The 12155-nt window shown below is 59.1% G+C and overlaps 1 protein-coding gene across 1 annotated transcript; it reads left to right on the top strand.

The window, feature by feature from the left end:
• The first annotated feature begins 5618 nt into the window (after nt 1–5618).
• Nucleotides 5619–11860, top strand: SYT12 (synaptotagmin 12). Its single transcript, XM_059848624.1, has 7 exons — nt 5619–5681; nt 6919–7112; nt 7431–7823; nt 9903–10118; nt 10211–10331; nt 10501–10634; nt 11221–11860. Exons 1-7 carry the CDS (start codon nt 5645–5647, stop codon nt 11392–11394), a joined length of 1269 nt encoding a protein of 422 aa, XP_059704607.1. The 5' UTR covers nt 5619–5644; the 3' UTR covers nt 11395–11860.
• The last annotated feature ends 295 nt before the right edge of the window (nt 11861–12155 follow it).

Here is a 12155-nt window from a genome sequence, read left to right as displayed (position 1 = left end):
CTGGGAGTGTCCCATCAGTCTGGAGTTCTTTGCTTTGTGTCCTCGCTGCAGGGGGTTTGCTCTGGGGTCTGACAGGAGCACGTCGGGCTCTGCCACCCTTTGTCACTGCCCTATTCCTTCCAGGATAGCTCCAGAGCAAGGGGTTTCTGGGAAAGCTGATCCCTGCAGTGTCACCCCCTGTCCCCGTCTCTGTCCCCCTGCCACCAGCAGGCCCAGGCCAAGCACGTCCCTGGCACAACCCAGCCAGGGAGCGTCCTGAGCCAGGCAGTGTTTCTGCTGGTGACTCAGCATCCTGGAAGGGGAATTGGAAGCGTGGGCTGCTTTGGTTCCCCAGGTCATTATTCCAAAATGTGAGAGCTCCACTAATCCCCACGGATTCTGTACCCTCTGCTCCGAGCCCTCGCGCCGCTGACCCGGGCATTGATGTCACCCTGTCACTGCTTAAGCCAATCTGGCTGCTTTTCAGGGAAGTGTTTATCCAGAAGAAAATGACACAAACACCACAGTACAATTCCAAGAGGGCAACCCCAAACTTCTTGCAGAGCTGCTGCCCAGCACATGTCTGGGTTTTTAATCTGGTTTTGTCTTGTGGGAATGACAGCCAACATCTGCATTTCTCCCAGCTTTAGTGTCTCAAATTTTCCACCTATAAAAAGTGGGCAATGGGAAGTTGGGAATCCCCAGCTGAGGAGGTGGCCAGGTGACACAGGGGGACTTGTCACTGCACCCCCATCCCACCAAAGGCCACTTACCTGCACTGGTAACACCTGGTGAGGAATGTCCAGAAAGATCTGGGAGCTTTGACCTCATACATGAACCACTGACTCATCTGTCTGCATCCAAGGGATCCCAGGGACAGTCTGGATCCTGTCCATGCAGTTCTGAGTGCTAGTTTGTCCTTTGGGGGTCCTCTCTTGTCACCTCACACACAGAGCCAGGGGGCTGAGGGGGCTTGGGCTGTGTCCCCTCCAGCACACAGGATGGGTGGATGGATGCTGAGCCTTGAGGTGAGGAATGTGTCCAGGTTTTCAGGGAAAAAGGTGGGCTTTGGTCATTGCAAACTCGCCTGGATTTAGCAATCCTTTTGTGATTATCTGGGAGCAGTGCTCAAAGCAGCCTCATGGGGAGGTGGTGGAAGGAGACCCAGATTCCTCATGGGAATAACATTTGGTGTGGCCTAAAATGGGACCCTCCCTGTGGGAGGGCAGAGGTGCCAGCTCCTCCTTCCACCCTCAGGAGTGTCCAGCTCACCTGGAGCCGGTCTCCCACCTGTGGTCACACTGATTTCCTGGAGAGCTTGGCCAAAGGTAAGTGTTGACTTTAAAACAAAGGGGTTTTAATAGGTGAGTTGGTGTCTCTGTGAGGCTGGGTGAATCCAGGTGCTCAGCTTGGAAATTTCCAAACCTCAGCCCGATCCAGTCCCATCTGAAACAGCTCTGGGGGTCACTTTTGCCCAAAGTCTGGAGTGATGAGCTCTGAGGTGCTGTGCAGGAGGGTGTTGGGTCCTGGGCTGTCCTGTAGAGGGAAATCCTGCCACATCCCTGGGGATGCAGAGGAGCTTTGGGAAGTGGGGAAGGATCATGGCCTGCTCCTTTCCAGCTGTACCCAGAGGAAGAGCCAGGAACCTCATGGAAGGGAGGTTGTTGGCTGTTCTCCCACCCAGGCCGTGGTTTTGGTACAGTCAAAACTTGCTGTGTTTTCTCCCTGGAAATGAACTTCTACGTGCTGCCCTCCCAGGATCTTTTCAGAGCAGGGAGCCTGCAGCCAGCACTGAGCTGGCCCTGTGGCTGGATGTGCGTGTTCCTGGGAATTACAGGGCCTCTGGAATGTCATGATGCTCCATGGGCTCTGACCCCACCTTTTCTCAGATTGTGTGGGTGTTTTTTCCCCACAAAATCGCAATTATTCCATTTTCTCTAAGGAAAGTGTTTCTCCTGCTGTCTGAAATTGCTCCTTGGTGCCCTGGAAGTCTCCTGGCATTGAATGCGGTGGCTGAAGCCATGGATATGAGGGCAGGGAAAGGGAAGATCCCACGGGAGGGTGTGAAGGCACAGTCTTTCCAGTGGTTGTGGTGGGCATGGAGCCAAGCTGTCCGAGGGGCATTCAGGGCCAGATCCCTAAAGGTTCCACTTTCTGCTGCAGAGGGAGAGGGATCTGATGGCTTTTCTTAGGAAGATCCAAAGCCAAGAGCTTGCTGGACAGCCCCAGGTGTCCCCATGGCAGGAGGGACACACAGCTGAAAGCTGTTTGGGATGAGGGAGACCCCAAGGATTTGGCTGTGGGGTGGAGATCCAGAGACCCCAAGGGGCTCTGCAGCCCTTGAGGGACAAGGGGAGGGGACACGGGACCCCATGGAGAGAAACACTCGTGAGGGCCCCTAGGGAGGAGCAGAACAGCTGGAGATGCAGAGATGCAGTGGGATGGACCAGGGAGTCCCTAGGAAGGGGGATTTGGGGAAGCCTGGTCTGGCCAAGCACACAGCAGAGGGTCTCTGGTGTGGGATGAGGGATCTGGCATTGTCCCTGCTCGCTCCTGGCTGGAATTTGGGGTGCGTTTGCAGCGGGTTGGGGTGACTTTTGTTGGATTTTTTTTTTTTTCTTTTTGGCAGCTTCCTTTGAAAAGCTGGAAGCCTGGCAGGCAAAGAGAGACCTCCGGGGTGCCCAGGCTCTGCCGGGGGGTTCGGGCTGGGCTGAGCCAAGCCCCGGGGAGGGTCTGGCGAGCGCAGAGACCGCCCAGCTCATGGCACGGATGAGCGGCGGCTCCGCCCCGGGCTGGGCTGGGCGAGGGAGCGGAGCCGCTCCCGGTCCCGCACCGCCGGGGAGCATCCCGGCTGCGGGGAGGCATCCCGATCCATCCCGGATCCCGGGGCTGGCCTCTGGACCCGCAGGGACCCCGGGCAGCGGCGGGGGGCCGGGGAGCATCCCGGGGCTGGGAGACCCGTGGATCCCGGGGCTGAGCTGGGCACCCCCGGGCGGCGCGGGGGGCTCTGCCCGGTCCCCACCGCCGGCCGGGCGGGCCCCGGGGGTCGCAGAGTCCCCCCTGCCCCGTGGGAGCGGACACAGCTCGGCGGATGCCGGGGCCGCCCCGGGGTCCCCGCGGTCCCCACAGATCCCTGAGGATTTGTACCTGTCCAGGTAAAGCGCGGGGGGCCCCGGTTTGGATGGGATGTGTCCCCAGGGGGGGCTGGGGAGGCGATATGTGAGAGCAGAGCCCAAATCCTGTTTTGGCAAGTTTGGGATGCGTCTTTATCGGTGCCAGGAGCAAACTCCATCCATCCCGCTTCTGTGCCCTGCGGATGGAGGCCGGGCTGGGCTGGCAGAGCCGCGCTGCAGAACCGGCACCACCGCGGAGCTGAGCTTAGCCCGGGCTCAGCGCCCCGGCCTTGGGTGCCTGGGGCAGGACAGGAAGGGAGGATGGGCAGGGAGATCGCTGGAACCTGGGCTGGGACGTTTGGGGACTGCAGCGTGCTCGGGGGGTCATAGCCAGGCTGACCCAGGTGCATCGGGAACAGCAGCTGGGGTTTCTGTGCCTGTGGCCTTGGCAGCAGCGAGGTGACAACCCCATGAAGGCTGGAGGACCCCCTTTTCCAGGGGGACAGGAGGCTTTGATGCTGGTTTTTTTTCCCTCATTGAGCTGTTTTATTGTCTCTCCAACCGGAAAAAGGGACCTGAGCTCTGCAGCAGCTCCCAAGGAAAACGAAGCTGCCCTGGCATTGGGGTGTTGGGATGGATGGAGAGGGCTCTGCACCCCAAACCAGGGCTCTGCAGCCTGATCCTGAGGTCTGGGGGTGAAAAACCCATCAAGCCCTGTGCTGGCAGCAGTGGGAGAGCAGTGCCTCTTCCCTTCCCAGTGCCTCAGGCTTGATTTCCCAGGGATTTGAGCAGCAGGTCGGGGGGTGTCAGAGCAGCTCAGTGCAACGCTCCAGGGAAGAGCTCGGTTAATAAAAAAAAAGCCATAAATCCTTCCCTGAGCACCTCCACCCCCGTTTCCTCGCTCAGGAGAGATTGATGCTGTTTTCCTAATAGGAAAATACCTCTGGGTTTCATCCCAGTGCTGAGCACTGCAGTCTCTTTCCAGGTGATGCCTTGGAAATCTGCTTAACTTGCTGCTTAGAGCTCATTAGAGAGGGAGGTTTGGAGGAGAGAGGCTCTGAAAGGAAAGAAAATTAGAAAATCCTTTAAATTTCCAGAGGAAATTAGGAAGAGATGGAGGGGGTTTAAATGGGATGTTTGTCCTCCTACAGGGAAAGTCAATCCTGAAAACTTTGCTGTTCTCGTATTAAAAATAATGGGGAAGCAGGGAGAGGAACAGAGCACCTTGCTTGGGCACAGGGGCTTTTCAGGGCATAAAAAGGGGCAATTTAGGGTAAATCTCCATCACATTGCTTTGTTACAATGTCAGTTTTCAGCTCTAAACAGCAAAGTGGGCCCTGAGCTGAGCTCAGCCCGTGACATGAGCTCAGCACGTTCCCAGCCGGGGCAGGACTGGTTTGTCCATTGCACAGGGAGGTTTGTGCCAGGGAGGAGGTGGGCAGGAACTGGGCACCTCCCAGCCCCATCCCAGCATCGCTGTCACATCCAGGGCTCCCCTTCCTCCTGTTAATCCCAAGGATGGGCCATGTGCCCCTGCACAGCTGATATTCCATGCCATGAAATTCCCGCTTTTGCCTGTTAAAGTCCAAGCCTGGTTGGTTTTGGGGGGAGTTGATCACCCCCACCCGTGACTGAGGCTGTGAGCACCCAAGGGGTGCTGGAAGGTGGGGCCCAAACATTGCAGAACCATCTGTCTGAGGCCAGGCCAGCTCCCTGAGTGGGCTTTGGGAATTCTGGAGAAGGGCTGGGGGGCTCTGAGGTGGGTGTGGGGGGTTTAGGTGCAGTGCTGGGGTTGTGTCCCTGTGGGGTTCTGTGGGATCCCACCAGCTCTCCATGGTCTGTGATTCCCTGGCTCGGATGTCAGGGAACAGGGGATGCTGGTCAGTTCCCACTGGATTTGCTTGTTGGGTGTTTTTGGGGATCCCAGACCCCCCTTTTCATAGCAGGAACAGCTGGCTTGGATAAATCCCCCTCAGCATCCCTGGTGCCTGTGCTGGGATCTGCCTGGGAGAGCAGCTTCCTTTCGACCTGACTGGGAAAAACCCTTTTTGGGGAGGAAGGTAACAGAGCTTTCCCACTGCAGGAACTGATTCCTGGAGAACAATATACCCTAAACCCTGCAGTGACCCCAAAATGGGGGAATGGGGCTGCCCCTCCTGGGCTGGGCCCACCCAGGGAGAGGCTGGGAGATTGCAGGAGGCCAAGGAAGGTTTCAGCTGGAAAAGCAGCAAAGGGCTTTGAGGGCTCCTGGAGGGGGGATTCCGCACACAGAGAGCTTGGGAATGTCTCCTGTTTAAAGGCTCCCGTGGTAAATCGAGTGGCTCTGCCCCTTCCCGAGGGTTCCCGTCCCTCCAGCAGCTCCTGCCGGTGGCTGAGAGGCTCCAGCGCGTTTGCTCAGCGAGCGGAGCCAGGGCCGGGAGCGGTGGAGGGGGAGAAGTGATGGAGCGTCCCTGCTGGAAAATCACAAGGCATTGGATTTTTGAGTTCTCCCCCTACATCCTGACGCTGTGTCTCGCGCATTCCAGGCTGTCCCCTCGCAGGGAGCGTTTGCCATGGACACTGGGCACGTGAGCAGATCCCGCTTCAGTGGTGAGTCCTCCCCAGGGAGCCCGGGAAGGGTTTGGGGCAGAGCTGCTGGCGCTCACACCGAGGTTGTTTTGGGGAAGGGTTGGCTGGTCCTCGCTGCTATCCTTGGGGAGAACCCTCTGCTCCATGTGCCCGCTGGGTTTTGTTTCCTAAAGCAAGGGTAAAACCCTTAAAATCTCCAAGTTTTCCAACATGAGCGCTCAGCCCTCAGAAACGGGCGGGGATGAGGGGGAAGCAGGTTCCAGTCAGTTCAGCTGGGATTTGCACTTGGAATTCCTCAGAGGTAGGAGCCAGTAAAAGATTATTCTGCTATTTTTATTTTCATTCCCAATTTTGCCCCTCCACCATAGCAGGAGCCTGGGAGCTCTGGCATGGGAAACCTCGAACTGCTTCCCACAGCGTCCTTGGCCGGGATGCAGGGATAGAGCAGAGCCCTTTAGGGCTTTGGATGAAGCAGGACCCGGGTCCCATCCCAGTGTTTAACCTCGGAGCTCCCTATGGGCTGCTCCCGGGATCCAGTTCGCTTTGGCTGGGAATACTCAGTTCCTTCTGCTGTTCCGGCTGGAGGAGGGCTGGGGGGAGCAGCAGGTTGTCCCTGCGCTCGGATGCGATGTGGGAGTTCAGCCTGTTCGGGCTTTTTCCGGCTCCGAAGGAGGGAGCGCTGCGGCGTGGTGCTGCTGGAGGACTCCGCGGCCGCGCTCCGGGATGAGGAATCCTCCCGCTGCCCCTCTCCCGTGTCGCACGGCGCGGTCGGTGCCGGTTCGGCGCGGCGGCGATGGAGGCTGGTGCAATGCAGCAGGAACCGCTCGCAGCCGAGCCCGCCGCTCCCTCCCCGCTCGCTCCGGCGGCACCCGCGGGGCTCTGCCTGTTTCCAGCAGCTTTCCCTTTGGTTTTTCCCTTCTCCCGGCTTTTCCTGGCATCCCCAGGCAGCAGCTGGGCCGAGGGCGATGCGCTGGGCACATCTGTCAGTGGGACAGAGCAAAGGGACCCTCGGCACCTGGAGAGTGACACGGCCACTCGCTGGGAAGCGGGGCTGGGACACAGAACTTCATTTCCAGGGAAAGCCGAGCCAGGGCTGGCATTTCTGGCTGGCAGAGCCTCTGCCCGAGCCGTCTGCAGCCCCCCGGGTGGGAGCTGCGGTTTACCCGCTCCTCGGCCCCTCGGAGCTCGGAGCCGAGTTCCCGGCGTGGAAAGCTGAAGGCTCCTTCCCGGGATCGTGACCAGCCCCTGTCCCCCGCAGTGGCCTCCAGCCCGCCGCGGTGGGAGATCGGGCTCTATGCCGCCGGCGCCTTGGCGCTGCTGGGAATCGCAGCCATCAACCTGTGGAAGCTGTGGCGCTCCGGGAGCTACCCGGCCCCTTCCCCCTTCCCGAACTATGACTACCGGTACCTGGAGCAGAAGTACGGAGCGGCGTGCCCGGACATCAGGAGCAAGGTAAGGGTGACACTGCGTCTGTCTCCTTCCCTTTGCGGCACGCGGGATGCTGGAGGGGTGGGAATATCTCCCGGATCCCCTCGCGGGGGGGGAACAGCCACAGGCAGCAACCTGGTGCTGCTGGAGCTTTTGGGGGGATCGCTGGAGCTGGGAGCTGCGGGAAGCTCCGGGCTCGTTGCCGTGGCAGCTTGAGGCCAGGCAGGGGCCGGGATGCATCCAAGGAGGCACCGAAGAAGCCCAGCTGTCCGGCTCGGCACGGAGGGATGGGATATGATGGGATGGGATGGATGGCAGCGCCTGCTCTCCTTTCCCTGGCAGCGAGGGCTGGCCCCGGGCTCGCAGCGGGCGCCAGGCCGGAGCTCTTCGTCCCGCAAGAGCAGCCTGAGGGCGGAGGACACCTTGGAGAGCATCCAGGAGCTGGGCAGCCTGGAGCTGATGGGCAGAGACCTGGGCCTGGCCCACTACGGCCCCCTGCGGAAATCCATCTCGGCCGACTCCCTCAACTCCATCTCGTCCATCGGGAACAACTTCGGGCAGGATTTCACGGTGGGGCAGGTGGAGGTGTGCATGGAGTACGACGGGAGGGCGGCCGCCTTGCACGTCACGCTGCTGCAGGGCAAGGACCTGCTGGAGAAGGAGGACACGCGCTTCGAGTCCTGCTTCATGCGGATCAGCCTCCTGCCGGCCGAGCAGATCGTCGGCATCTCCCGGGTGAGCCCCTCCTTCCCCGGCAGAGCCCTGTGCACACCTGGGGTTTTGGGTGGCAGCGTCCCCTGGCCTCAATCCCCGAGGAAATGGGGGGGTTTGGGAGCAGGGAGCTCCAAGCATGCCAGGATCAGGAATGGTTGGCACAGGATTTGGGGGATATCAGCTCCCCAAGGCAGTCGTGGGTTTGGGTGCATGGAATTCCAGGCTGGATGTGGTTGACATGGGATTTTGGGGTGGGTCTCAGCTCCCCACAGCAGGAATGGGATTTGGGAGCAGAGAGCTCTGGATCGGCGCAGGATTTTGAGGGATGTCCCAGGTGGGTTTGTGTATCAGAAACCCAGCAGAGGCAGGAATGTTCCCCCCTTGGCTGGGATTTGGGCTGCCTTTGTCATCTCCGAGTGTGGCTGGTGGCAAGTTTTCCTGGTTGGCTGTCGCTGCTGGGGAAAGGACGCTGCGGCACGTGGAGGGAGGGGCCTGGGGTGGGATCTGGGGGCAGTGGCAGTTTGGGCAGGTGCTGCTGGTATCATGTCATGGCCCCACTGTGGGGACTCCCTGACTCCCTGAGTCCCCACAGTCCCTCTCCTTCCCACAGCAGCCCCAGCATTTTTCCCTCCCCACAAAGGACTTGGCAGTAGAAAATCCATGTGGCAGCACTGACAGCCACAACCAGGGTTGGATCTTGTGCAAAACCTCCCTTTTTAAGTGCCTCAAAAGCTGCTTTTAGAAAGCAGGAGCCTCAGTTTTCTTCTAGCAGCTCCTCTATTGCAGAGTCAGTTTGATTTAATCAGGATATTCCAGCAAGGAGTGGGAATTTTTTCCCCATTAAAGCATCTCTCCAATGGGGCGGAGGTGCCATTCCATCCCCACAAACCGGCTGCTGCCTCCAAAATATTTCCACAGTGCCCTTTTAGATCATTTTTCCATCCAAATCTCTGGCTCTTTATTTATGCTCTGGAGATATTTATTATTTAGTGTCATTATTTATAATTCACCAGCACAATTTACCTCCTCGGCTGCCCCAAGGCCATGGATAAAGGCCCAGATGCTTTTTTTTCCCTGTGCTTCTGGAGGGTTTTTAAATAGCTGCTCCTGTTTGGTTGTACTTGATCCAGAGCTCCCAAAATACAGCGTGGGTGGCAGACAGACAGTCTGTAAAATCTGGAGGGCTTTAAAACCTGCTCTTCACACAGAGGAACTCCATTCTCCAGGAACTCTGGAGGTTGGTGGTATCCAGTGGGAGAGCATGGACTAAGAAGGCAGGAATGACAGGTGCTGCCTTTGTGTCCTTTATCCCAGGGATGGAACAGGGTTAGGAGCAGACTGGGACAGGAGAGAGTCCTTGGAGGAGATGACTGGAGAGCCCTTGGAGGAGAATCTCCTGGGGACTTTTGGGGTGACAGAGCCCCATAGAGAAGTCCCTACTCCACCTAGCTTTGTGTGGCTTTGGGGAGCTGGTGGTTCCACTTTGCTCCATGCTATCCAAGGCTGCAGCTTTCCATCCCATGGGACAAAGCCCTGGTTTGTCTGTGGCATCTGAGGTGCTGAAACAGGGCTGGAGTAGGGGAAAAAAAAATCCCTAAATTCATTACTTTAGAGTATTTCCCCTCAGCCAGTTCTTTGGGATCGGCACCCGCAGGATGAGCCATGGGAGCTGCTGCTGCCTCTGCTCCCAGGGAAGGACCTGACATAGGGACACAGCTCCATTCCCACTGGGCACATTCAGGAGGTGGTTCTGCTTGGAGAAGGGCTGGGGGTTACACCTTGTAGCCATAAATCCCACTGCCTGATACGGCCAAGCCGGATGTGCATCTGCACTCCCAGGGGCTTGGGATCTATCTGGGAGCACTGGGCCAATGCTGATTCTCTAATTAAAATAATTAACAGGCACTGGGGCAGGTCACAGCCCTGATTTTCACCCCAATGGCCGAGAAGTTGCTGCGGTCAGGTGGGGAATAAATCATCCTGATTGGATGGGGCGTGCCCTGGGGATGCCCTCCCTGCGCTCCCAGCAATCCCCACGGGATGGGGCAGAGCAGGGCTGCAGCCCCAAACCCCAGGGGCTACCCCCCCTTCCCATGGCAGATCCAGAGGAGCTCCTACTCCGTGGCCTTCGACGAGCGCTTCTCGGTGCCGCTGGATCCGGCGGCGCTGGAGGAGAACAGCCTGCGCTTCTCCGTCTTCGGCGTCGACGAGGACGAGCGCAGCGTCAGCACCGGCGTGGCCGAGCTCAAGCTCTCTGACCTGGACCTGGCCACGCGCCCCTTCAACGCCTGGCTCTACCTGCAGGACACCAACAAGGTGAGCCGGCAGTGTCCCGGCTCCCAGCCGGGGTTTGGGACGTTGTTGCTGTGTCCTGGACGTGGTGTCCCACAGACTGTGGTGTCCCTCAGGCGGTGGACACGGTGGGGGAGATCCTGCTCTCCCTGAGCTACCTGCCCACGGCCGAGCGGCTCACTGTGGTGGTGGTCAAAGCCAAGAACCTGGTGTGGAGCAATGGGAAGGTGACCGCAGGTGAGGTGGGCTCCAAGGCGGGGTTTGTCCTGATTTATCCCGGTTGCTACACAGGAGTGGCTCTCTGTGAGGACAGACCTGCCGGGAAGGGTCACCAGAAGGGTCACCCCTGCTTTCTCCACATGGCTGGGGACACGTGGGACTGATCCCTCTCCTGCCCTCCGAGCAGATCCCTTCGTCAAGGTGTACCTGCTGCAGGACGGGAGGAAGATCAGCAAGAAGAAGACAGCGGTGAAGAGGGGAGACACCAACCCCGTGTTCAACGAGGCCATGATCTTCTCCGTGCCCGCCATCGTGCTCCAGGTCTGGCCCAGCCTGGGGGGCTGGGGAGGGGGGCACATCCCAGTGCTCCTCAGGCTCCCCGAACCCACTAGTGGGGAGCTCCTGGGGGTGATCCTTGTAGCTGTGGGGGTTGTGGATGTGTGTGGCTCTGGTTTGGGGTGGATGTGTGGGGGCTGTTATGGGGTATATGGATGTGTGGGGGCTGTTTGGAGAGGTGTGGATATGTGGAAATGGCTGCTGGAGGGGGGATGAGTGTGGGGGACTCTTGGGGAGGATATGGATGTGTGGGTTGGGATATAGCAGGGTGCACCCTGTTTGGTATGCGGAGGGGGCAAAGGTGGATTTAGGGGATGTGGGGTAAAAAGAGGGGGATGTGTGAGTGTGGGGGGTGTATGAGGGTGGGTATTTAGGGATCTGGGGGGCTTTGAAGAGCAGGGGTTGGGTTTGAACAGGGTGGGGGCACATAGGGCCGTGTGTTTGTGGGGTGTGGCAGGCTGGGCAGCGATGCACAGATGTGCTGGCCTTGAGGGTGCATATCCCCATGGAGAGGGCACAGGGACACGTGTCCGGCCGGGTGTGCGTGTGGTGACAGCGCCGTGCCCGCCAGGAGCTGTCCCTGCGCGTGACGGTGGCCGAGAGCGGCGAGGACGGGCGCGGTGACAACACGGGCCACGTGCTGATCGGGCCAGCGGCCAGCGGCATGGGCACCACGCACTGGAACCAGATGCTGGCCACGCTCCGCAAGCCCGTCTCCATGTGGCACCCGCTGCGCAGGAATTAGGATCCCCGGATCCTGGGGACAGCGGGCCCGCAGCAGGGACTTGGTGGCACCCACAAGGCCGAGCTGCTGGGGGGCCCAAAACACCTGGAGCACGGAGAGAGCGGCTCCGTGGGCACATTCCGGGTCACCCCCGCATGCGCCGGGCCAGAGCTGCCAGGCAGGAGCCAAATGGACCAAAACCAGCAGGAACCTCCCCAAACCGCGGCTCCCAAGCGTTCCGCGTGCTCCCAACGGCCTTGAAATCCATGGAATCCTCAAACAGGGACTCTGAGCAAGGGAGAGGGGGGGATTCCTTTGGAAGGTGGTTCTTGGGTGGGAATCATGAGGGGGGTGACAAAAGCCAGCCTGGCATGGGTGGCGATCCTGAGGGGATCTTTTGTAGCGACTTTGGTGCGCTGTGCCAGGGTTGGAATGTTTCCAGTGAGAATGGAAAAAGGGAGCAATAACAGCAGAAAATCAATTGTTACATACGGCTTCTCCTCCCATCTGTTCCCCCACACAGCAAATCCCTGCCCATGTCCACTGGCTGCATAGGCAGGGATTGGTTTCCAACCACTTGGTTTCCAACCTCTTGGGTTTGAGGTCAGATCCATGCTGGGAATCATCCCCTAAATGTCCAGTAGGATCAGGGGCAGCTTTTCTCACCCCAGCCACTTTTCCAACCCAAACTCACCCTCAGAGTGCTCAGGACAGCACTGCAAATTCCTGTTCCTTAACACAACTCTCACAACTGGGGATTGTTTTTTCCAGCCTCTAATCCT

Source organism: Haemorhous mexicanus, chromosome 6 (genome assembly GCF_027477595.1).
Source record: "Haemorhous mexicanus isolate bHaeMex1 chromosome 6, bHaeMex1.pri, whole genome shotgun sequence".
In the NCBI taxonomy this organism is placed as follows: Eukaryota; Metazoa; Chordata; class Aves; order Passeriformes; family Fringillidae; genus Haemorhous; species Haemorhous mexicanus.
Note: the sequence above shows the minus strand (reverse complement) of the source record. Positions and strands in the feature narration are given on the sequence as shown.